The sequence below is a fragment of the Canis aureus genome, chromosome 27, assembly GCF_053574225.1.
Source record: "Canis aureus isolate CA01 chromosome 27, VMU_Caureus_v.1.0, whole genome shotgun sequence".
In the NCBI taxonomy this organism is placed as follows: domain Eukaryota; kingdom Metazoa; phylum Chordata; class Mammalia; order Carnivora; family Canidae; genus Canis; species Canis aureus.
The window spans coordinates 25,407,943-25,435,737 of NC_135637.1; the positions used below are offsets into that span (position 1 = coordinate 25,407,943).

Consider the following 27,795-nt stretch of genomic DNA (forward strand, 5'->3'; position numbering starts at 1 on the left):
CCTTACCAATCTTACAGAATTAAAAATATTTGAGGCTAAGGGGAAAAGAGATTTACTCCAGTGGTTTAAAACCATGGTGTTGCTGTACTGATGTCAGATGATCAGTCATGAGATGTGTCACAAATAACTGTTAACTCTCCCCCCCGCTTTTTTCAATTGAGGGGAAGTTCACATAATACAAAATTAACCATTTTAAAGTATATGATACAGTTGTGCTTGGTACATTCACAATATTGTACAACCACTACCTCATAACTGTGACTTCTTCTTTAATAGGTGCATAGTTAAGATTACCCCTTTAGTGAATCACCCTGACTTATAGTCCATATGGCATTCTAAGAGGGTGAGAAATGGGCAGAGATAAACTTGCAAGTTAGACATCTCCAATAACTGGCAAGTCAGAGAATTTTGCCAATTGATTGAAGATCACTGTCTATCAATAAATGCATTACATTTTTTCAAACATTTACTCATTCAACTCCTACTCTGTGCCTATTCCTTCAAAACTTTACACCGGGAGACACAGACACACTGACAATGACAGGGCTATGATGGTAGCCCATACAAGTACAGTCAAACGAGGGTGCAGCCAACTATGCTCAGCAATTAAGAAGGATTCACTAAGGAGGAGAAGTTTGTGTTAACTCTTAAGGTTATGGCCAGTGACAAAAGGAACACAAGCCAATGACAAGGAGAAGGTATTCTAGGTAAAGGACAGAGTAAATGCAAAACACAGGAGCCTTGGTGAGCCATGGGCAGCTACACTGTAAGATACAGTTATACCAACAGGAAAAAGGTAGTAAGCACATTTTAAGTGTGAGGCACCCCTGGTACATATTTTACATTATATCTTCTAGGGCACACTAAGAGCTAGGTGCCAGTCACATTCAGTAGAGGAGACATGTGAAGCACAGAGAGGTTAAGCAATGGCTACACAGCTATGAAGGAGCTGAGCTCGAATTCAAACGCAGGCTGTCTAGCTGCAGAGCCCATCCTCTTCATCACTATATAATTTACATTTTTCTTTTTTCTTCTTCTTCTAATAAAATTAATCACCTAAGACAAGATCTTTTATGATAGAAACTACAGTACCCCATAGCATACTGAAGGTGAACAAATGACTGACAGGAACAATGAGTGGGCACCACTACAAATCCCTGATAGCCTGTGAACAAAGGAGGACAGGAATGGCAAACCATACTGAAAGATCAATAAAACTTAAATTTCTTATTCTTTTAAATTAAAAAATACATAAAAACAGAAGTTCTATTTTCTCCCAAACCCAGCCATTTTCTTGCATGGCCCCTAACCCAAGGTGTGTTTACCCACTTTGAAGACCTCTATGAGACAATAGAGAGACACAGCAGGGTTTTAAGGAGGTGAATAATGTGAACAGATGTGGGGGGTAGTGTGGTTAACAATTACTCTAAAAGGAGTAAGAAGGAAAAACCAGAGGAAAAAAAGAGACCAGGAAAAAAAATCATTAGGATGCCATTTGCAGTAGATTGAGCAAGTGATAATGAGGTGCTAACCTCTAACAGTGGGGAGTCAGATGTGAAAGATTAAATGACATGCCCAAGGACACAAGTCATGGGAAGTGCCAGAACTAAAACCTGGGCCTCTAGGTTTCACTAATCTGGGAATGGTATACAGAACAGATTTGTAGAAAGATCTTTATCATGAAATGTGTGAGACTTCTCTTTATAATTACTTTTGTCTACAATGTCTGATTATTTTTAAGTCTAATTTTACACTATTATATAAGCCATAGTTCAAAATTAATAGTATCATAATAACTAGCATAGCATTCAGGCAGGTAAGTATGTAATTTAGTAAAGTTAAAATTTAAGCCTTAGCTTTCTAATTCAGAAACAAAATACTGTACTATAGAGAAAGTACAGGAATTTGAAATACACTCTTCTGTAAAAGTAATAAGCTATTCCAAGACACAAATTTACAGAATGGAATCCTTACAAGTGAGCTTCCAAACAAGTTTTTTAAATGAAGCTCCATCAGAGAAATCATTTAAGAAGCCAGATTCACGTTATATTAATGTGACAAGTATAACAAGATAAATACATCATATGATTCTCAAATGACATAATTAATGTAGCTTATGTGACATCTTCCTATTAATGATCTTTTATTATGTGTGAACAGTAAAATAACATTAGATAAGCAATGAAAAAATCCAATCAGCAGCCGCTTTCCTGCAGGTTTTGACTGCAGTCTTATTTACACAGTGTTATCTGATACTAATCCTTGGATTTTAAAGAGCAGAAATCACTTCAGAATTGTAAACAAACATGTTTCTATGAGATGAGCATTTTAATTACTACCATTTCTGCAAGTACAAGATAAAAATAATGTGCTACATGATAGCCTCTTAATGTGTAAACAGGGAAAGTATATTTTGCCAGGCCAATAAGGTTACATTAATAAAATGATCATGACACTGAACCAGGAGTCTGGTCTATGGATTCTGGTAGTGTGTCTTAACAATGACTGTCGGTAGATATTTTGTGGAAAGTATGGTTGTCCCCTCCCTAATATTCCTTACAAAAGACCAGAAGTCAGTGCCAAAATATTCTGGTGCTCTTTATTTTTTTTTTTTAATTTATTTATGATAGTCACAGAGAGAGAGAGAGAGAGAGAGAGAGAGGCAGAGACACAGGCAGAGGGAGAAGCAGGCTCCATGCACCGGGAGCCTGATGTGGGATTCGATCCTGGGTCTCCAGGATCGCGCCCTGGGCCAAAGGCAGGCGCCAAACCACTGCGCCACCCAGGGATCCCTCTGGTGCTCTTTAATAACCCACTACACTCTAATATCTATGAATCAACTGAAATATTTTGAATCTTTTTACATTTAAATTTCCTACTGTTTCTTAGAATAAGAAAGTCTAAAAATATAATTTCTACAAAGTAATAGTTCTTACTTACTTTTACATCAAATACTTGTTGAGAGGGGTGCCCAGGTGGCTCTGTCGGTTGGGCATCCAACTTTTGATTTCGGCTCAGGTCATGATCTCAGGGTCATGAGATCAAGCCCCACATAGGACTCCATGCTGGGTGTGAAGCCTGCTTAAGATTCCCTCTCTTTATCTCCCAAAACACATATTGAGCAACTATATTATCCTTGGCACCGAAAAAAAAAAAAAAAAGAGAAAGAGAGCTATGAGATATGGTTCCTGAACTCAAGGAGACTGAAGTATATAATTGAGAGACTGGATATATACATAAAGAGATTTTTTTTAAAGCTTGCTATCAATTTAAAAGACAATCAGCCTAAAACAGCATAGATTCTAAATGCTCCAAGAATTTGGAGGTAGATAAAATCACCGTGTTTTTTCAAGAAGGAGAAGGAAGAAGAACATCTTGGTGCCAGTATCCAGAAATGCAGGAGCAAAGCTATGGTAAACCTTCTTATATGGAGATCACTTCAGCAGTCAGGCTTTATCTTTCTTGGATAAATTCCCAAGTACAATGGTGAAGAACACACATCTTGAAGTAAACAAGGGCTTGTCTAATCCTACCTCTGACCCTGCCATTCTGCGTTACGCTGGGTAAGTCACTACATCTCTCTAAACCTGTTTCCTTAATTTGTAAAATGCAACTTATAACACCTACCACCTCACTGGAAAAGAAGTAAATGAATGCGTATAGAGCAAGTAGAGATGCCTACTAGCATAGCACAGGTGCTTTAAAAATGGTAGCTGCTAATTGCATGATATTAACTGCCATTCTTACCATGATGCAATCACAATTACACAGAATCTTACTCTTTAGGGTAATTATAGGGCTCTTGGTGGGAGGCTTTGGAGGACTGGGTCCTAAGCTCCTCTCTGATTCTGAGGGTTGAACATGATTAATCATGTTGTGGGGGTTTCTATGAAAAGTTAGGACACCCTAATTGAATACTTTGTAGGGGACATCTTGAATTTTAATATTTAGTTTAATTCAGCCAGTAAGCAAAGAGGAGTAAGAAGCTCCCCTTCCATCATGTACCCCAGCTGCATGCTCAGTTAGAAACAAAGAAACCTAGAACCTACAGTCATTCTTTTATAGTTAGCCCAGAATTTATGAAAGCCAGCACTGGTGACAGACAGAACCCCATAATAGCAAGTTACCAACCATTCCTAGTCATAAAGCCCAGCTATAGACAAATGCTATTTGGGGCATCCAGCATTCTATGGATGATCTTCCTAGCTTTGTTAAAATCACATCAATGCAGTATCACTTTTCATCTGTAGTGTAAATGATTTTTATGAAACAGTTTGGCAAAACACATGGCATGTGACTGTTCCACTACAAATGTGTTAGCAGACCCAGCCAGAAACCATGGCAATGATCCGATCATGAGAGTATTCTTGGAAGAATAAGAAAATAAGCCTAATCCTTGTAAAGACTTACTGGTACCCTACCAGGTTTTGAACACTGAGTATCATCCAAGGAAGCTTCCATTTCCAATGAAGAAGAAGCAAGAATTGTTCTCAAGACACCACCAAATAATCATACAGTATTTGATGGCTCAGCTTATTTTTTAATCTTCTATGAACTCTGTAGAATTATATCTGGATCTTTATAACATGATGGTTTGGGATTATGAATACAGTGAATAAACACAGCCTTCTGGTATAGCAATTTAAGCATCACAGAGTGAGTAAATACTGCAGAGTGAATCCTAACACTTGAAACAGAATCTTCCAGAGTCCAGAAATCCACCTGACTGCCAAGAATAATACTTCCGTGGTTCAAGCAATACCGGTACCCAGAGGGGTTTCCACAGACATAACCACATGAGTTACTGCATATTGGGTAAAATAGAAAAAACAGACATTTATGAATGTATAGTTTACAGACATCTTAAAAGTACTCATAAATATGCAATTTACAAATATAGAAGAAATGGGGGAGCACTTTAGGAATACACTGCATCTATTTAAATTGCTTAATTATATGGTTTCTTCTATGGTTTTCCTCAACCTAATTTTTGTCAGGATGGGGGGGGGGTTTGAAACATGGATCTCTTAACTAAAGTAAATGAAACCAATCTCACTGAAAGAACCTCTATGATGAGAACTAATATAAAAGAGATTCTAACTTCCGGATGAGGTAAGAAAATAACTTAGTGTCAGAGATCAAAATTGTATTATAGATATCAAAGCAAACCTTTCAATTTATCAGGCTATACTAAAGAAGGGGGTTGTTAGATTCTCTAGCAATATAGCAAATGCACAATATCTTAAAAATCATTTCACACATGATTTCTATTTCAACTCTGATGTAAAACACGGTATCACACATCATGCCACAAAGGAAGAGTCAGTTTAGCTAAGCTAGTTCAAGTAAAACACCAGGCAGCTGCTAACAGAGACAGGTCAAGGCTGGGGAGGGGCACAGCACATTCAGTTCGCTGTGTTTTCCTTCAGGAGAATGTCAATAAAAACCATAGCCAAATGAGGTATTTGAAAGGGGGGGGGGGGGTCCTGCTATGCTATGTACCACTGGGTTCACCTAACAGTGCCAGACAAGTTAGCAAAAGGGAGCCCTAGCCAAACCTACAGCAGCCAACAACTTAAAGAAAGCTGTCTTTCTCCCTGAGCGTCCTGGGGTAGGGACCAGTCCCACATTTAGAACGTTATTTCTGGGACCAATAGCAATTTATTTTGATAGAACCACTGGATTTTTTTTTTCTTGAGTTCTCAACAAAGGAGCCATATTAGGAAATAATCTCGCAAAAAGCAAAGTGCCCCCTCCCCCACTTCCCCACGATCGATGCACACACGCCCGTGCACGCTGACACGCACAGACACACACCCGTGCACAATGGCCGGCGCGCGCACTCGCACCGGCCCACGAGGCGGCCCGGGAGCCCCGCAGGCAGAAGGCCCGGCCCGGCCCCAGGCGCTGGGGCAGGAGGCCCCGAGGCCGGCAGCCCGGGAACCAGCTGCTGGGGCTGGGCGTTTGTGCTGGGGATGCTCGCCCCCCAGCGGGGCCCTTGGGAAGCAGCTGCCAGCAGCTCGCAACCTATTAACCCCTTGGGGAAGTAGGTGCTACAACACCCACCTGCAGGGACACTGGAATGTGTTGGGGGTGCAGCCCCAAATGGTCCCCCAGAGACAGGCACCACCGAGCCCTTGGACTCGGGCAGCTCTTGGACAGGTCCTGCAAAGCTAATCCTGTCGCTGGCTTCACGGGGCTTCTAAAGCAAAGGGGTGTTTCTGAGCTGTCACCCCTGAGAGTCCAGGGATACCAAGAAGGAAAAACTTAAGAGGGCAGTGGACGTAAACTTGACTTGTAACTCGTCCCTGAGGGACTGGCGCCAAGTCCCTAAAGGGACAGAGCTGCCTGTCCGGCCAGCCCAGCAAACTACGGAAAGGATGGAGGGACCCGAGGGCAACCGCCCCCAGTCACCCTTCCCTGGGTTGGGCGTCAGGGCCCCGTCCCCACTCCAGGACACTTACCTTCTTCCGGGGCTGCCATTTCATCATATTTGTACAGCCGATACGTGGAACATCAAGATGCTGGCTGGGGGCTGGGGGCAGATGCAGGGCAGCAGCGACTGCAAGTCATGCTGCCTCCCTCCCACCCCCTAATTCTTTCCCATATTCACTGCAAAGGGAAAAAGCCCAGGAGAGTCCAGTCTTTTCGCCTTCAGTTCAATGAAAAGTATCCCCACACCACGAACACACTTCCCACCGGGCTAGGAAGTCCCAGCAGCAGCCAGCGTACTCCTGCCAGAGCGGGGCATTTTCCCTCCCCCCCGCCCCAGCCAGCGCCTGCAAAAGGAGTCTGCGGCAGGGGGTCTCCAAGCCGGCTACAGAGACCCTCCCTCAGAGAAGAGACTCCGGACGAGAGCTGCTGCGGAAACCGAGCCGGGCTCCTGCCATCCAAACCCCTTTTGGCGAATTCTCCTCTTCTCAAAAAAAAGATTAGACAAGCAATCAAACCCTCACGCGCAGCCTGGAGCAATTCCCAAAATTCTGGGTGTATTTCTCGTTTGTAAAATTTAGCAAAGAAAATTCCAAAGATCTGTAATCAGAGCTTCCTTACGCTGTTTTTTTTTCTTCGTTCTTGGCTAACTTGGGAAAAGGATCTGCCCTTCCCAAAATGCCTACCTTCCCTGAACACTGTAAATAGGAAAACTTGGTTTGTGTGTTTAGATTTTTTTTTTTTTAATTCCCAAGAACCTTAGTGGGGAAAGGCTGGAAGGAAATCCTGCAAGAACCCAACTCCACAGCTCAGTCTGCACTAATGACTTCCTTCCCTTCAGTGTGAGCACCGCCTGCCCAGCTCCAGCCACACAGAGCAAACGGTTTCTGGGTCTTAGTGCCACGACATCTGTTCTAAAGCAAAAGTAAGCATACAGTTGGAGACATACCTAACAACAGCTCCTCAAGAATCAGAGCCAGGAGAGACCTACAAAATCAGGAAACTATTTCAAAAGATGTATTTGAATTTGTGAATTACATCAAGAGAAAAAAACTGAAAAGGGACTCCAGACCAAAAGGCTACAAAATCTCAATGTGTAATTTGAAGAAAAAAATATTTCAGATATCTTAAAAGATTAAAAAATTAGGAATAGACTCTGCTTGTCTAAGTAAAGCACTAATTTTATTATTATAAACTATTGCTATGGAGATTGTTTCGTTCATCTTCTGTAAAATGATTCCATCTTATTTAAGGAGCTACATCTCTAAACACAAGATACTATGTAATTCCACTATTATCTGTCATCCAACATGTCTATGAATTCCTATCCCACCATGAGGCTATTTTGTTAGATGGGAATATAATGGGTGATGTAAGCTACTAGAATACTAATGTACACAATAATAGTAACTGATGTACTATGAGTCGAAGTTCCTACAATGTTTAACTTATTACTCTCCAAGTTCTAGATGCTTTGGCAGGATTGGCCAATGTGGGTGATTATATGCAGACTGAACACTATATCTGATTATAAATGTTATTAAAGTACCCAAAATAGTTATCTGAAACAAATTATTTTTGAGATACTTTCTGAGCCTGAGTCTGAAATTCAATGTTGAAACCATGATCTTTTTTTAATAATAATATTAACTGATAATAGCTGAGTGAATAGGTACTATTCCTTAAACCACTATCTCTGCCAGGACCTATGCCTACATTCATTATCTCCAGCCTTGCAAGGAAGGTCTCATTATTCCATTTGCCAGATGAGGACATTGAGCTTCAGAGGGGTCACAAGCTCAACCAAGACCACAACACATGGAAGGTGGTAGGGCTGGTATTCAGACCCACAATAACACAACTCCAGAGACTATGACCCTTTCATGACATGCATCATAACTACCTCTCATTTCAGTAAAACCATGAAGTGCCGGTACAACTGGGTGGCTCAGTGGTTGAGCAACTGCCTTCAGCTGGCTCAGTGGTTGAGCGTCTGCCTTCAGCTCAGGGCATGATACCTGGGTTCTGGGGTCAAATCCCATATGGGGCTCCCCGCAGCGAGTCTGCTTCTCCCTCTGCCTATGTCTCTGCCTCTGTGTGTGTGTGTGTGTCTCTCATGAATAAATAAATAAAAATCTTTTTTAAAAAAAACACAATTATGAAGTGCCTATGCTTAAGCACCTATTATTTTCCAGCCTTTGTTCCAGGTACTAGAAATATGAGTAAGAGGCTAATCCTGCTCTTGAAATTACATACAGTAGTCAGCAGTCAAATAATACCAGCAAATGGCACCAATACTTTGTATATGTTCTGACATACCCATATTATTCCACACAGCTTAACCTGGATATCCTACTAGCATGGAAAGTTCAGTAAACTGTAAACCAAATTCATCAATCTACCCCAAAACTAGTTTCTCTTCCCAACTTTCCTTTATCTGTCCACAGCACTGTTATTCTTCCAGGATAACAAAACCTTCATGTTACTCCTTATGTTAAGAAATTCCTCCATCATTTCTTATCACCAAGTCCTATCACTTCTTTCTTAGATATCACTTTCAAATTCCTACTGCTGACATCTGAGGCCAGGAGCTCACCAAACAAACATATATTATGTGCCAACTAGGTACAAAATAACAATTAGGATAGAAAGATGTTAGACTAAGTCCCTATGCTACAGGAAGTTACAAAGAAGCTAGGACAAAACAAAAAACCTATAAGAAGACAACCAGGCATTGCCTTAGTTAAGTAACAAAGGAGTTATATAGTCAGTTGGTGTTCCAGAAGTTAGAAGGAGCAATCATTGTAAACAGGCTAATCAAGGAAGGTTTCACAAAGGACAGTGTGGTTACAATTCAGAGAAGATACAATTCACTCTAGAGCCAAAAGCCAAGTTGCTTACCACAGTCAGGAATGACTTTCAGGATCCAGACCCTTCTACCTATCAGACCTCATCTCTTAACCCCTTCCTGCTCCCTTTCTCAGCTCCTACCCTACTCTTACCCTGCTGGCCACCTCACTGTCCCTTGAACATATCTAGCATATATTAGTTGTACTCCCTATCTAAATCACTTTTCCTCCAGATAGCCTCTTGGCTCTCTCCCTTAGCTCCTTCAGAACTTTTTTCAAATATCATATTAGAAAGGCTGTCTCTCACCATTCCTTCTAAAATAATAGCACCATGACCCACACACTTTAATGTTCCATCTTCCTTACTCTGCTACATTTTACTTGATAGCCCTTATGACATATATTTCGTTTGTTTATTTAACGTCGTATTCATCTCACAAGAACATAATTCCAAGGGAGCAGGGACTTCGCTCTGTTATAATACCAACAGTCTGTGAAAAATACCTGACACAATAAGCAATCATTAAATACTTGTTGAATAAAACAATGAAAGAAAAAGAAAATGGAGAATAGTGTGAACAAAAGATACAAGCATATACAAGATGTATTCAAGAGACATTTATTTTACCTCCCTAAAATATGAGGTTTCAGTGTGAGAATGTTAGAGACAGAGATTTGTCTTGCTCAGCTTTGTAAACCCCTGTGCCCCAAATAGTGCCTGGTACAGCAGAAGTGCTTGATATTCTGGGGGGAAAAGAATGAATGGGGCAGAGTGGGGGTGAGGGAATGAATGGTGAATGAGTCAAAGTCCATTCCATTCCATACAAAGTAAAAGAAACTTTGGTAAGGTATGTTGGAACCAAATGGTAGGGAACATTTTAAGTCAGAGAAATTTGGACTATATCCTATAGAATGCAGGTCACTGAAGGTATCACAGTAGGCAAAGGGCACAAATGAAGCAGCATTTTTCTTTATTTTTACATTTTTAATACATATATTTAAATTGTTTACTGGACACTACTACTAATTCCCCAGTCACCCAGTTCCATTTTTTAATTTTAATTTCAGTATAGCTAACATGTTGTATTAATTTCAGGTGGACAATATAGTGATTCAGCACTTCCATATCTCTCCTAGTGTTCATCAAAGACAAGTGCACTCCTTAATTCCCATCAGAGATTTCACCCATTCCCCCACCCACCTCCCCTCTGGTAACTATCAGTTTGTTCTCTATAGTTAAGAGCCAGTTTCTGGGCAGCCCCAGTGGCGCAGCGGTTTAGCGCCGCCTGCAGCCCAGGGTGTGATCCTGGAGACCCTGTATCGAGTCCCACGTCAGGCTCTGTGCATGGAGCCTGCTTCTCCCTCTGCCTGTGTCTCTGCCTCTCTCTGTGTGTGTGTCTCTATGAATACATAAATAAAATCTTAAAAAAAAAAACAAACAGTCAGTTTCTGAGGGCAGCCTGGGTGGCTCAGTGGTTTAGCGCTGCCTTCAGTCCAGGGTGTGAGAGACCGGGTATCTAGTCCCAGGTAGGGCTCCCTGCATGGAGCCAGCTTCTCCCTCTGCCTGTGTCTCTGCCTCTCTCTCTTTCTGTCTCTCTCTGTCTCTGAGGAAATAAATAAAATTTTAATTTTAAAAAAGGCAGTTTCTTAGCTTCTCTCTTTGTCCTTTGCTCATTTGTTTTGTTTCTTAAATTCCACATATGAGTGAAATCATATGGTACTTGTCTCTCTGACTGACTCATTTTGCTTAGCATTATACTCTCTAGCTCCATCCATGTCATTGCAAATGGCAAGATTTCATTCTTTTTTATGGCTGAGTAATAATCTACTACTTTCTGATGGCTGAGTAATACTCTACTACTAATATTCTATTATTTATGTGTGTATACACACACACACACACACACACCATACACCACATTTTCTTTATCCATTCATCTATCCAGGGACACTGGGACTACTTCCATAATTTGGATCTCGTAAATACCTAAATTTTTTATTTTTTGGATGAACCAGCATTTTTAAGCAATCTAATATGTAACAAAATATTAACCCTATAATATAAATATTATAAGGCTGTTTTTTATATAAACCTTTAGTTTTTTTAAACTACATAAACTATTAAAATGCTTACTATGAGGGACGCTTCGGTGGCTCAGTGGTTGAGTGGTTGAGTCTGCCTTTGGCTTGGGTGGTGATCCCGGGGTCCTGGGATCAAGTCCTACAATAGGCTCCCTACAGGGAGTCTGCTTCTCCCTCTGCCTGTGTTTCTGCCTCTTTCTTTCTGTGTCTTTCATGAATGAATGAATGAATGAATGAATGAATGAATGAATAAATAAATAAATAAATAAATAATTTTTTTAATTTAAAATTAAAAAGATAAAACGCTTACTATGACTATTTGACAGATATCAAAACCAAATTTCCGAGGGGTTAAGTAATTTGTTCAATACCACACAGCAAGTCAATGGCAATGGGAGGGCTAGAACCAAAGGCTTATAAATCAATGCCTGAGTGATGAAAGCAGAAACCTACAATTGCTTTGGGGTCAAGAGAAAAGTTTCTATTTTCTACTCTGCCTCTGATTTACTAATAGAACAAAAATTTTCATAAGAGCAAGGCACATGACATGAGTAAATGAAATACAGTCAGGGATAAGACAAAAGGGAATTGTGAGTATTGTAAACCTGAAGATACATGAATAATGTAAAAGAGGTAGCTGAGACATAATTTTTCTCAATTGATGTTATGCAGGAACATCAGTATAACAGTGCCAGAAACTCTAAATTTTCATGAGAAGCTAAAAATTTCCTGATTTTTAACTGTTTGCTTGAAAATTTTAAAGCATCCTAACAGGCCAAACAAAACATGCCTGTAGGTCTAAATTCCATCTGCATGCCATAATTTGTGACTGCTGACTTAAACCAGTCAAGGCCTCACTTTTCCATATGTAAATTAAGGGACCTACATGGTTCCTAATCTGGGGGGGTGGTCTTCTGAAGGCATCTGTGAATCCATATACATACCACCACACATGGTCTGTAGACTAAGAGTAATCTCCCATACTCAGACTTTGTTAGACTTAATAAAAGTTCTTTAATCTGGGGGAAAGGGGTCTGAGAACAGTGGATTGTATCAGGAAAGAAGACAGAGAATATGTTTCTATGGAAAGACAGATTCGATCTAAAACTTCAAAGGGATCCAAGATTTTTTTTTTTTTAAGATTTTATTTATTTATTCATGAGAGACACACAGAGAGAGGCAGAGACACAGGCAGAGGGAGAAGCAGGCTCCATGCAGGGAGCCTGATGTGGGACTCGATCCCAGGTCCCCAGGATCACACCCCAGGCTGACGGCGATGCTAAACCGCTGAGGCACCGGGGCTGCCTGGGATCCAAGATTTTAAACTCATTTTCAATCATTTAAGTATATTTCCTTTGGATCACTTATTTGTATGGCATTTCTTCCCCTGCTGTCTGATGAGTAGTTGAGGTTTCATTCAACAGGTACCACTTGATAGAAGACCATTACCTAAATGCTCTTACATACCAATACTATGTCTTTATTTTGCTTAATCTAAATTGAATTGGTAATTATTTTGAAATATTTACAGAATTACCATTCTACCAATATACTTTCTCCATTAGTAATTATTTATATAAAATTATCAAGCTAACACAGTTCAAAATAACATAATTTAGCTTATTGTTTCAAAGATCCAGTATCAAACAGCAAGAACACCATTTCTCAGATCCACAGCTACTAAAAGGCATTTTTACAACTGGTTTATTTCTAAACATAGCACTTCACAAATCACTTCTCTAAAAGCAGATATTGTAAAAACAGTTTATTAAAATAGTATTTTCCTCAATAACTACTTGACTATTCAAATTTGAACAATAGCAAGAAAGAGGAAATGAATGAAGAAAACATACCTCTCTTCATTGTAAATTTTCTTAAGACTTCCTAAGGAATATGTCTGTCTTTGATCACAGGGTAAATGCCTGAAAAAGCTAGCCTCATACTTACTTACATTTATTGGGTTTATAAGAATATTCAACTCAATGTGAAACAGTATTTGGAAAACATATTAATTTTCCTAAAGGCCAAATTATTTTCTTTCTTTTTTTTTTTTAAGATTTATTTATTTATTCATTCAGAGAGAGCGTGAGAGAGGCAGAGACACAGGCAGAGGGAGAAGCAGGCTCCATGCAGGAAGCCCGATGTGGGACTCGATCCTGGATCTCCAGGATCACACCCCGGGCTGCAGGCGGCGCTAAACCGCTGCGCCACCGGGGCTGCCCCCAAATTATTTTCAAGTATCAAATATCTAAAGAGGTGTTAGGAAAGTAAAGGGACAAAAGTAGAAGTACATTTGAGATTTTAAAAAATTGCCTCAGTAGTGATATTTCACACAATTGGTTGCTTTCAGAATATAAAGGCCTTACTTCGCTAAAGAAAGAAAACTAAAATAGCTTAGGACAGTATGAACTCTGCCACAACAGCCAAGCTGATGCAGGATCATGGTCCTCTTCCTCAGAAGGGAAACTGTTCCACAACATCCAGAAAGGATTCCCCCCCTAACCTTACCACCTCACTTCCTTCCACTATCAAGCAGTGTCAGAGAAAAAAATCCCAATCCTTTAAATCTAACACACATTGACTCACAAACTCATATATACAAGGGACTGTATAGCATAGAGAGAGACAAAAAAGCATCAAATGATTTTTGCCCTTGAAGAGACAGCAGTCTGGTGGAAGTAGAAGGAGAAAATAGGTAGACGACTAACAAAAATAACAATAGCAATAGCAACTAACTAACACTTACTGGTCTTGCTATTTGTCTGACTTTTCAGAGCCCAAGCACTTAGCACAAGCGAAGTGCTAGAAGAATGGAGTAACTAATGGTATATTCTCTCATTAAGACTATGGAAGACCTAGAACACCAGGGTGGCCAAGTGGTTGAGCGTCTGCCTTCGGCTCAGGTCGTGATCCTGGGATCCCAAGATGGAGTCTTGCATCGGGCTCTCCAGGGAGCCTGCTTCTCCCTCTGCCTGTGTCTCTGCTTCTCTTGGTGTCCCTCATGAATAAATAAAATCTTTTAAAAACAGGAGAGAGAGACTATGGAAGACCTAATGCACAATTAATTCTGACTGTGGTAAATGAGAAAGGTTTTCCAGGAGAGGTGGACAGTATCCTTGCAACAATCAAAGAAGCCGTTTGGGGACAAGTATTTCAGATGGAAGAAACAAAGCATGAGCCAAAACACAGAAGTATGAAAATGTGGGCCACGTCAGTAAGTCATCCAATAGATCTGAGACCTTTAATGCAGGGCAAGGTATGGTGGAGTTAAGGTTAGAAGGCCTTAAGTGATATTATCTTTACAATTAAAACTATCATTTATTGAGTACGTGTGAAGTATTTTATATATTCTATTTTGTTGATTCTTCCTAACACCTTCATGAGGAGAAACTATTATCACACCCATTTTACAGAGAAGGAAATGAAAGGGTTAAGTAAATTTCCAAACTCTCATGGATAGAAAGTCATCAAAAGGAAATTTAACTCAGATTCTAAAGTCTTGTTCTTAAATTCTGACTTAGAACATAATGATGAGAGGCACAGGGTTTTAATCAAGGTGTTGGCAAATCCATCTGATTTTTATGCTAATTCTGGAAGTACTGTGAGTGATAGAATAGGAAAACAATAAAGACAGGAAGGCCAAATAAGTTTCTGTTGAATTAGCTCAATAAGAGAAGAGGCCTTGAATTGGGGCAGCAGAAACAGTAAAAGGGTCTTCTTAAGAGACATTTCACAAGTAAAACCGATTCTAAGAACCTGTTACATGAAAAGGACAGAGAGGGTAGGATCTCAAAATGTTTCATCATTTTTTAAGAAGAGACACCCCACTAACTGAGGTATGGATCACAGAAAGAACAAGTAGATAGTAAACTCAGTTTGAGACAAAGTATGAGGTAGTGATGAGAGATACACAGTAATGTGGAGTTGGTAGGTATATGTATGGTCTGGAATTAAGGATATGTATCTGTAACTATAGCTTTAGATTTGGGACTCATTCACATAATGACGGTATTAAAAAGTTTTCGGTGAAGGAATAAAAAGATCCCCTGAGGGATGGAGTTTGGGGCAAGAATACGAGAGAGAGAACACAGAATTAAATCTGGAGCAATGCTATACTCCTAAACACAACACAATTCACTGCCAGTTGAGAAAGGTGGAATTTCTGAGGCAGTAATTTTTATTTGGCTAATACTGCCTGATCCATTATATATTAGCTATAGGACCTTGATTACTCTTTTTCTGTACCTTAATCTCCAATTCTGTAAATGAAGATAAAAGCCCTTACCTAAACATGGTTGTTGCAAGGATTAAATTATATATATTTAGTATATATAATTATACACACATAATACATCCTGTACCTAATGCTATATGCTTAATATTTTTGTTGTTTTACTGCACTAACCTAATTTTTTTCTTTCTTCATCATACCATGGATTTTGTCCTGGTTTTATTTTAAGGCCAACAAACTGCTAGAACTGATACTCATGTGTTTCAGTGGTATACTCATTTTCCTAACAGGCCTTATGCTTCTGTTCATTACAGAGCAACTGGGACCAGGTTTACTCTCCTGACATTAAGTAGAATATTGGATAAAATATAGGAAAAATACTGTTTTTATACTGTTTCATACAGCAGTCAGCACGGTACTATGAACCTAGAGAGAATCAAAACACATGAGGTGAGCTCTATGATCAGATCACCCTGGCTTTCTGCCTAGAGGCACTTTCTGGACCACAAGGGAAGGGGATCCCAATAAGAACACAATGGTCTTACTGCGTTGGGGAGATCAGAATCAGAGAACAAAATACCTGGAACATTCAGGGTAGGAAAATGGAGAAGCTGAACTCCAAGGGGGCTACACAGACAAGGTGTTCCAGAAATCAAAACCTTGAGTTTTACCTGAGTACAAAGTGGCCCAGTGTAGGGTAAAACACCACAAGGTAAAGCAAAGGGAAGCCATAAGCTGAACAACTGCCAGAGCTTATGGGCTGCAAGATGTTTAAGTTCCAACCAGCCAGAGTGGAAGGAATACCCAGGACATTCAGTAAAGATCTCAGAAAAGTCATGTCTTCACAGAAAGGGTAAATTAGCCTAAAGTACAGTTGACCTTTGATCTGTACAGATCCAAACTGCATGGGTTCCCTTATACCCAGATTTTTTTTCAATAAATATAAAACTGTAATCTTACTTTCTCTTATGATTTTCCTAACATTTCCTTTTCTCTAGCTTAATTATAAGAATACAGTATATAATACATATAACATACAAAATAGATGTTAATCAACTGTTTATGTTATCAGTATTGCTTCTGGTCAATTAGGCTATTCGTAGATAGGTTTTTCGGGAGTCGAAAGTTATATGTGGATTTTCAACTGTACAAAAGGAGGAGTAAACACCCCAATCTCTGCCCTGTTCAAGGATCAACTGTATACTCTAAAATTCACCTTAACAAAGCTTAAAAACAAACCTTAAAAGAAGCATATTTAATCTACAAGTAGATTAACTATCTGCCACAACAGAGTTCAACACTCTTTGAAGGAAGACAATGAAATCTAGCACCCAATAAAAAAGCCCAGCATTCATTTTCCAATGATACTAAAGGACACTGGTGCTAACCTAGAAATGCCCTGCTATCTCTTTAGCAAGCAATTAAGCTTCTATCATAAGAATACTATGTGTTACAAACTTTCTCATATAAATATGATGAATGAATTACACTATTTGGGGCTATAATCTTATTACTTGCTGTTGTGTAATTTATCAATCTGGGAGAAATTTCAGCATATGTTATCTTCAGCTAAAGTTTATAGTATTTATCTGAAGTAGATTCAGTGGTCAGGTATTTGGGCCAGAATATGCTCCTTTAGATTTATTAACCTTCCTAAAGAAATCCTGAGTGTGCAAGGGTAGTAATTGTGTGTATGTGAGTGTTTTAATATATTAGTCTTTCTTTAAAAAGATATGTGAAATTGGGGCTTATTTACTTGTGTGTTTTAACCAAAAGAGGCTATATTTCTCTGGCTATGGTTTAAAAAAAAAAAATAGAAATGTGCAGCTCTGGTGGCCCAGCGGTTTAGCGCTGCCTTTAGCCCGGGGTGTGATCCTGGAGACCCGGGTTTGAGTCCCACGTCAGGCTAGGAGCAGGGAGCACCACGTCAGCAGGGAGCCTGCTTCTCCCTCTGCCTGTCTCTCTCTCTCTCTCTGTCATGAATAAATAAATAAAATCCTAAAATATATATATATATAATAGAGAAGTGAATCTCATTTTAATCCTAGGACAGGAAATAGGCTTGAGGGAAAAAAAATGTCAGTAGAAATATTATTCTTGAGGTCCATTTAGAGGCCCTCTAATGACTTGTTGTTTAACTCTATAATTATGAATTTATAAACAACCAAATAGATTACATTCACAAAACTGACACTTTTTTATGGTGTCTGTTGAACTGCCTGATATCTAAGCCCATCCTGATTGAGGGGAATTTCCCCATTAGCTAAGTCCTTTTTTTTAAATTAATTAATTTATGTATTTGAGGAGGTAGGGAAGGAGCAGAGGGAGAGAAAGAATCCTGAAGCAGACTCCCTTCTATGCGGGGAGCCTTTTGTGGGGCTCAATCCCAGTACACTGGGATCATGACCTGAGCTGAAAGCAGGCACTCAACTGACTGAGCCACCCAGATGCCCCCAGAATGATCTTTCTACAATGTACACCAGATTATGCATTTTCCCTGTTTAAAACCCACTTAAGGGGGTTGGTGGTATGGAGCCTACTTAAAATAAATTAATTTAATTTAATTAAAATAAAATAAAAAACATTTAAGGCCTCCCTTTGCACAAAGAATAAAATACAAAGCCTTTACCATGGCCTACAAAGTCCTACATGATCTAGCTTCTACCTTTCACCTTCATTTCTTATCATACTTTCCTTTCACTGTGCTGCAGCCAAACCTGCATTCTTATGTTTCTTTCATCACCTTGGTGGTTGCAGTTACATCTGCCTGAAATTCTCTTCCTCCAGAATAGGTATTTCCTTCTTAATATTCAATTCTCTTGGGACACCAGGGTGGCTCAGAAGTTGAGCATCTACCTTCTGCTCAGGGTATGATCCTGGGGTCCTGGGATCGAGTCCTACATCGGGCTCCCTGCATGGAGCCTGCTTCTCCCTCTGCCTGTGTCTCTGCCTCTCTCTGTGCCTCTCATGAATAAATAAATCTTAAAAATTCAATTCTCTTTTCAAATAGCAAGTCCTCAAAAAGATCACACCAAAATTAACTTCCCTCTCCACATTCACCATTTCGCCTATTACTTTGTTCTCTTCAACCCACATATTATAATTTGAAATTGTATTATTTATCCATTTGATCTGTGTGTCACCCAACAGATTATAAGGCCTATGGAGTGGTATCTGTTTTGTTCACCACTGCAAGTCCAATACTTAGAACAGTTCCCAGCACATACTAGGTCCTCATTAAATGACTGTTGAATGAATAAGTCAATTTAATGTCAGTTACATGGTAAGATAAAACATACAGAATTTCCTTTGCAGTAAAATTTTCAGCATGGAATATATTCATATATCAAGGGATACTTGTAAAACCCCTCAGTTCCAAAAGGACTTCAGACTCAAAAAGGTGCCATTTCCTTTAAGTCAGGACTACAGCTAATCTAAGTCTAAAGATGTTCAATTAAAAGACATACAAGCTTTAGAAAACAATTATTCTGAAATATCATTTTAGCACCCTATTTTATCACTGAAGGAATTCCAGTACTATCACTATTTTCATTTATTTTAGAAAAATCTCACATTACCTAAAAATGAATGGATAAAATGATCTTTAGGTAGTTTAATAAATAAATTAAAAAACACTTTGAAATCCTTAGATGAAGTACAAATCACTTGTCAAATGTACAATCTCATTTGTCAAAACACGAAAATGAAAAAAGAGAAGACACAGAAATAACAGGCTCAGAGCTGCCAAACTGACAGGCTGTCTTAAGTGAGGTAGTCAAAACATTCATATGCTAATTTTTAAAAGTGCTGTCTATCTGGCCATCCATATAAAAACATGAGAGGGCTTTTTCTTATTTCAAAAGTATACAAATGGGTCAGACGGTAGACACTCTGATTACCAAATTAAGTAACAGGAATTAAGGTCCTAAAGAATTTTCTGTTTTTCTTAATATACATGTAAAACAACTACTTAACTGACCTGCAGTGGTAAGAAATTCAGAAGATCCAATCCCTATAAAAAACTCTTATCAATTACACCATCAGCACAATCACTAGCAGTCGTTTGCATATAGAGCACAATGCAAAAGAGAACCTCCCATGTTAGCAGCTGGGGTTTGTTATATACTGTAAATGGCAAAAAAATGAATAACAAAAAACTATCAAAATAGGGTTAAAGATTTAACTAAATGTACAAATATTTTTAATTATTTTATTTTTTCATTTGCTATCATAAAGGGTTGTTGTATTCACATTTCTCTTAAGCATTCTTCCCTCTACCTCTAACACCAATAATTCTAAACAAAAGAGCATCTCTTCAAATGTTCCCCTCATTAGGTTGATGAATTCACCATCGAATGCACACTTTCGTGAGTCACCTCACTTCCTGGGATGTGAAATCCAGTCTAGAAATAAAACTGAAGTTTTGTTCAAATATGCTTTGGTAAGATTGCTGATGTTTTTGGATTCAGATGTTCTGCTGCTAAAAATGAGAGTGACCACATTTGTATGATTACATTTGATTGTATGATTACATTTATGTGAAATGTCCAGAACAGGAAAATCTATAGAGATAGAAAGTAGATTAGTCTGAGGGGTAGGGGGAATGAGGAGTGGCTGCTAATGGGTACAGGGTTTCTTTTAGGCAAGATGAAATTGTTCTGGTATTGGATAGTGACTGCATGATTTTGTGAATATATGAAAAAATTGCTGAGTTGTACATTTTTTGAAAAGGGTGAATTTTATAGTAGTGAATTATATTGCAATAAAGCTATTATTTAAAAAATATGGTCAGCTTTCTCCAATTCACAAAGAAGTTAATATATAATTCTCTATCCTTAAAACTTTGCTGTCACAAATTTTTTAAGTCTTTGGCATGAGCTACCATTTGTCTTCTAGCACCAGACAACAAAAATAAACAATTAGCAAACGAATGTTAGCATGAAAACTTGAAAAAACAAGTTAACATTCTTAGTTGAACGGCTACTTTATTCATGGACATGTGCTAATGATATAAATTTATTATAAGTATATACCACAAAATCATTTTCTAATTATTTCCTATATGCATTTGAAAGATATAATAAAAGATGTCCTATTTCATAGCATTCTACCAGGAACACCATGGCTGTACATGGTGTCTTCTTTAGACACATTAGAACCAATGAAACAGAACAAAGCTAATAAGGTTAAACAAAGTTGAAACTAATCCTTGTCTTTATAACCACATACACTAGCCTAAGATATCTCATCCAACACTATAAACTCTTACAAAAACCTTTGCACAAATCTTTCCTCAACTCTACAAAAAAAGCAGATGGAAAGGTTGTTTCTTATAATCCTCACCAATTTTAACACTACCACTTCAAAGACAAAATTTTAAAATTCCAATCCTAAAACACAGGGACTATATTCTATATGTCAAAATTAGTTTCAACTTTAAAAGAAACCTAAAAACAAAACAACAGAAAAATACCTCTGCTTCCTGAATCAGTCTTACCTTAATGATAAATAAATCACAATCTGTATCTCTGAAAATCCAAACTCAGGCTATCCATAGAAATTTCTAGCTTCTTATAGTTACTCTTAGGTAGATGAGTTTTAAATTGTTAAAATAATCTAATCAAATAGTATACTGTTTTCATTACTGCTTTTTTTAAAGTATGCTTTATTATACTGTAAGATTAATCCCCTTTTATTAGCTTTATTTTTTCAAAATAATCAAAACAATCTTTGATATTCTAACCTATTCATTCTTCCATATAAATTTCAAATTAAACATGTCAAATTTCAGGAAAAATTTAGTTGATATTTTTACTGTTTCTGTTACATAAAATCACACATAGATCTTATTTATATTATTCTTAAATATTTGCTCTGATCAATGTGCCTCTTTTTTCCACTAATTTTTTTTTAATTTTTAAAGGATTAATTAATTAATTAATTAATTAGAGACACACACAGAGAGAGAGGCAGTGATATAAGAGGGAGAAGCAGGCTCCATGCAGCAAGCCTGATGTGGGACTCGATCCCAGAACTCTGAGATCATGCCCTAAGCTGATGGCAGATGCTCAACCGCTGAGCCCCCCAGGTGTCTCTTTCCACTAAATTTTCTAACCTAGATGGAATACTAAGTGGAATATTACTTATTTTATTGAACTCATTTTTTCTAATATCTTAGTCAATTTACTTGGACTTAGTCAACTTCTTGGTGTAAAAGTATGTTTGCAATAAATATTTTTGTCTTAATTTTATACAAAAATTTGTTTCAACATTTTACCTCAAAAAACTTAGAATACAATTAAAAATAATGATAAAGTACATTTAAATGAATAAGAAAGCAGCGTCTAAGGATTTCTAGAGATACAAAAATAAATAAGGCAACAAATTCATCCAAACAGAAATACAAAACCTATAAAAGTAGATTTTAGCTTGAAGGTAGTATGGACTTCATTTCAAATTTATATTTAAAAACCACTCTTAAATGGCTGAGACAGTTTGAAAAATTCCAGATGTATCTAAGCCTGGTTTTCAATAACTTTCTTGATAATCTCCCCTGAAATATAAGTTCTAATACAAACCAGGATTTGGTAAAGACAGAAACATCAAAAGATATGTTCCTAAATAAGAGGCTTAATCTTTTTTTAAAGTCAGTTTCTGAAAGGTAGTATTAAAATATTTACCAGAATAATAACAGCATACTCTGGTTTTATCAGATCATTAATGTCTCATGCATCCCAGTAAAAGATATTGAATACAACATCCAAAGCCCAAAAGATCTAGCTGCAGGGGTGGTAGTGGTAAATAGTTTCATTTGGAGTTTTATATTCCTACTCCAAGATACCATTTTTTTTTTCCTATAGAAAGCCTAAAGAAGGTGAATAGAACTTGACAGAAACTGCCTTGTTCTCACCTTTCTCTCAAAACAGGGTCAAAGTGCCACCTGCTTCCCTCTTCCAGGTCAAGCCCACCCAAAATCTAAAAGCGGATCCAGCTTTTTTACAGAAAGCATATATTAGCAGTCTCTCTTCTTTCTTGTTACTGCTACTGCTTCATATTATGCAATTATCTTGCCTTTGTTCTAAGTCTCCAGAGCTGAGGCCTGACTCCTTGGTGCCCCACTCCTTATCCAAGCTTTTTCTTCTCTGTCTCTGAATACCCAGAAATCTCAACCAATGCCTGGTTCTTGCCCTCAAGAAGACCTTGACACCTGACCTACGATCTGGCTCTGATCTTTGGTATGTGTCTCCTTGTCTAGATTGTCCTCTATTCTCAAATACTCCAGGTGTGGCAGTAACTATCAGTTTCAAGGCTGTCCTTTTAGGAATGTTGCTTGTCCTGAGGAGGTGGAATTAGGAGGTAGAGGAACATGTTCATTTAGAAAAAGGGCTCAATATGAACAAATATACATTTTAAAATGCTTAAAATGCCAAATGTTATGACATGTACATTTTATCAAAATTAAAAATAAAACAAAACAAATAATAGAAGTGAACCTCAGAATCTATAGGAAGAAAATAACTATTTGGTGAGTCTGTAAAGCAGACTCCTTTTATTAGGATTAAAGAATAAATGAAAGAAGCCAGGTCAGAGTTAAAGTATATTAACATGAAGGCATTAGTATTAGGATATTTAAGTCTGGAGATAAAGTCATGGGTAAGGTAAAGGTTGATTATAGAGAGATACTTTTTTTATTTAACTAATTTTAATTTAAAAGTTAAAAATATATTGTGGGGACGTCTGGGTAGCTCAGCGGTTGAGCATCTGCCTTTGGCTTGGGGCATGATCCCGGGGTCCTGGGATCGAGTCCCCCATCAGGCTCCCTGTTGGAGCCTGACTCTCCCTCTGCCTTATATTTTTGCCTCTCTCTGTGTGTCTCTTATAAATAAATAAAATAAAATCTTTAAAAATATATATATTGTGGTAAAAACACAAACAGATAGAAGGGTATAAAGTAAAATTTTAAGTTCATCCTTCCTATTGCCACTGAACTCGTCTATGCATATGCAAACATTTTTTCAAACTCACATAAGAGAATACTTTATATACTGATTTGCAACTTGCTTTTCCACCCAAAGGAATATCTAGGACATCTCAGGAGCTACCTCCTCTAATTGTAAATGGCTCCATTATATTCAAAATACAGTAACTTAACCCATTGGTAGGATCTGATTACCTATGTACTGCCTCTTAAGAAACATCTGGCACACTTTGTGCTTGTTCCTCATTGTGACCTCCTTGCCCACAGTCATTATTGCATTTTCTATAGTTAACTTCCAACTGCCTAAAACTTTGTTAAAAGCAGGCTCTCTATCATTTCATCTTTATACCTCCAGTACTTGGAATGGTGCCTAGTAAGCAGTAATATTTAATAGCTTACTTTGTTGAATGAATGAATGATCACTGACTTGTCCAAAAATAAATGGCTAATGAATGTGAGAAATAGCATTCTAAATTCTCAGTCTAGCTCTCCCTTTCCATTGGACAATATGGTTCTATTGCGTCTATCTTTAATAAAACACCCTGCTACCAACAATATCAAATCCAATTTTTCCCTTATTTTTTAAGGTGCTCTATAATTTGGGCCTACCCTCTCTTGCCAACCCTATCCTCCCTGAGTATAAATCAGGTTACCCTAGTCCATAAAGAGTGGTTTCTTCTCTGGCCTTTCTATCAGTTACGTATACCCTCATCCTGATCATGGCTTAATCTGTTGCCCCATTCTGGAACCCTCTTCCTTCTCATGTCCTGCTACCCCAAACCTATCACTAAACCATGTTATAACTGTACTTAGTGTATATCGTTTGGCATTATTTGTTCTCTGTTGCATATTTATTAGTATTTCCTCTCCTGTTATCATTTGCAAGTAGGAATTATATTTTAACAATAATAGTTACAATTTATTAAGCAACTATAATAGGTTGTATTATTTGTTCAAAATACTGCTCTTCTCTGCTTGGCCCATCCAAAAAGAATCCCTCCCTTTGAAAGCTCATTTGGAAGTTCTAGCAAGGGAATGCAGCTACTCGTATACCTTGACTGAAGAAGGGTCCTCCTCTATGGGGAAGGTCATCCTCTTCAACTGAGCTTGCAGCTTTGGGAGGGACGCACACAAAGCAGTGAGGGAGGAAGGGGACAATGCCTAGCTAACCAGATCAGCAGAATCAACGCTGGCCAATCAATGGGGTGACAGATATCACAGCCAGATCATCCTCACTTCTAAAATCCCTCCCTTTGGGGATCCCTGGGTGGCGCAGCGGTTTAGCGCCTGCCTTTGGCCCAGGGCGCGATCCTGGAGACCTGGGATCGAATCCCACGTCAGGCTCCCGGTGCATGGAGCCTGCTTCTCCCTCTGCCTGTGTCTCTGCCTCTCTTTCTCTGTGACTATCATAAATAAATAAGAATTAAAAAAATAAATAAATAAAATAAAATAAAATAAAATCCCTCCCTTTGAGATGAGTAAAATTCATGCTCTAGTGATGTTAGTGTGACCATATGATTAGCTTTTGCTGACAGAATGGGAGTAGAAGCGGCATATGCCACATCTAAACAGAATTTTAAGATCTATCACAGGGTTCCAACACATCTCTTTTTCCTCTGCTGTGAGATTGGCATGTCTCAGATAGGAGCTGAGCCTAGTCTGGGTCCTAGAAGAAAAATGTTGTGCAACAGGCCTACAATTGACCTGTACCCAATATAGAATACGCAATGTGATTAAGAACTAAACTTTTGTACTTGTAAGCCAGTGAGATCTGGGCATTGTGACCCCAGCATAATATACCATAAGCTAATACTCCCAAATAATACTCCTCATGCTACTGCTTTCCCCACCCCCACCTTTCCAGTCTCAACAACAACATTACAAATTCCAAGAAGTTACTTGGGGAATCATATGGCATTCCCTAAACTTAGTCAAAGTGGGGCTGGGGGCTTCTAGGGAAAATTAATCATAAAGATTGAGAGTACTTGTGGTAAGAGAAGCCAGCATCTCAGTCCTCATTTGGATATTCAGTTAGATCAGCTGTTTGGGCATTTTGTTTGTTTGTCTGTTTGGGCATTTTAGAACACAGATTAGTGAGCCCCATCAGGCCCAAGAATTCACACAACTAACAAATTTCCAGGTGATGCTAACACTGCTGGTCTAGGTGCCACATTTTAAGAACTACTGGCTTAGGCAATGAATAATTGATTGGGTCTGATAATTTGAGAGAACTAGCAGAAAGGGGGCAACTATGGAATAGCTTATACTCCCATCATTGGCATAGCAGAGATGCAAGAATTTCCAAAATTTAGATACCACAGAAGATCACTTGGGACATCTTGCTGGTATCCTACCCCAGAAGACTACCTAGGGGTGAGAAGATTCCAGCAGCAGGAGCTTGAGTATACCACTAGAGGTGGATACTGAGAGGCTGGAAGAGACAGAACTGGAACTTAATCTCTCATACTATAAAATTGCAATGGAGAAGCTCCAAAAGGGTCTTCCAAAATATCCATACACGTGCTTCCATAAGATAACTAGCATTTGGATACCTGCCAATGTTGACCAAAGAAACTGCAACAATCAACAGTGAGTGAGCTACAAGTGACCAATAAAGTGAGGGAAACATATAACCCTTTCCATCTCCTTCCTTCTAAGGAGACAGAAATAACTAATCTAATATCTAACCTAATACATGGGAAACCCTGTGTATTAGGTTTCTCCTGGGAGACCCAGAAGAGATGGGGAAAATTTTTTCTGGATGAAGCCTGGACCACTGGCTCTGGAGATAGGAGAAAGGAAAAATTTTAAAGTGTATGTAGTATTGGGGTTTTAAATTGGGCCAGAATGAATTTTTTAATACCCAAAAGCACAAAGAAAGTTATGGAATCTGGACACTGCCCACAAAGAGGGATTTGGCAGAGCATGGTTGGAAGAAGTGATTGTAGAAAAAAGAAAAACCGTGTCATGTTTGTACTCCATAGAATTGGTGAGGAAACCAGATGCTAATTTACCATATCGGCACCTTCATTTTCCTGATTACATGCACATCTTTTATAATCTCTTGATGATGCTTACTTTTCAATTTTCTTTAGGAAAGCCTTTTCTTTCCTATCTATGAAAAAGACTAAATTAGAATGTGATAAGATTCTATTGGTCTTCATTTGCTCACTTCAGAAGGAAAAAACATCTCAGACTTGTATCTTCTTTAGAGCAGAATTTTAAATGAAATATCCTCTTTCTCTCTCTGTCTCAGGACTTGTATGATATCTCCACTTTTTCTACTATCTCCCCCTGTTATTACTTCATTTTCAATCCTGGAAAGGATGATCCTTACCAGGTTGACCCTCCCAGGATTTTTATGTCCACTGAACTGAACTACAGCATTCTTCACTGCTTTAATATCCTCTTCCAGAACAGAAGGAAGCAATACCACTTGGAAGCCATTTATATTAAGCCAAATTTCAACTCACAAAAGAACTTGACCTGATACTGTGGTCTTTTATAGACTTCACACCAGATGCTTTTCATTTTATAGACTCCCCCAAAACTTCAGTTTCTTATTGCATTTCTGCACCTCTGTGTCCAGCAATCATATATAATCAGCAGAACTATAAAACATCAGGGATTTACATTTTCTGGTTACTAACTTAGGTAGTTTCTCTCATTTGGAAGAAAACTATTTTATCTATCCTCCTGAAACACAAAAATTAAGATGAATTCTACATGTAGTAAAATATATAGGTCAGACATAGATAATGAGACAACAGAAACCAGATTTTCATTTTTAAAAATATGTATCTGAATTCTAGAAATAGTCAATGGCCCAACTTTACTATGGGCACAAAATAAGTCTTCTCTTGAAATGATTATTTTATTCAGAGTTAGATTTAACCACAGATACTAGATAAAATAATAGCATCTTTACTAAGAGGGAAGTTTAATTTTTTCTGATATAGACAAAATCCAGAGATCAAAAGCCCAAGGCTGATATACGTCCACTACCATCAAGTATCCATTCCCTCTTGCCTACCTCCATCTTCAACACACACCTTTCAACTACAGTCCAGCTAGCTACTTAAGCCATCATATCCACATTTCAGCCAGTAGGAAGGAGAAACACAAGAAGAAAACCACCTCCCTCCCTACAAAAATATGTCCTAGAAATTGCCTTGACACTTCTCATTATATCCCACAGACCAGAATTAGTTTTATGAGCACAC

General features: G+C 38.3%; 1 protein-coding gene across 3 annotated transcripts in view; it reads right to left on the reverse strand.

Moving 5' to 3' along the window:
* Positions 1–27,795, reverse strand: part of TTC28 (tetratricopeptide repeat domain 28) — a 623,568-nt gene that overhangs the window by 416,347 nt on the left and 179,426 nt on the right. The window contains exon 1 of one of the 3 annotated variants that reach the window (XM_077874165.1): positions 6,465–7,266. The exons of the other annotated variants lie outside the window; for them this stretch is intronic. Within the exon in view, the coding sequence (XP_077730291.1) occupies positions 6,465–6,491 (27 nt within the window). The 5' untranslated portion in view covers positions 6,492–7,266. Of the gene's footprint in view, positions 1–6,464; positions 7,267–27,795 lie in introns of those variants that run through there. 3 annotated transcript variants of the gene reach the window in all.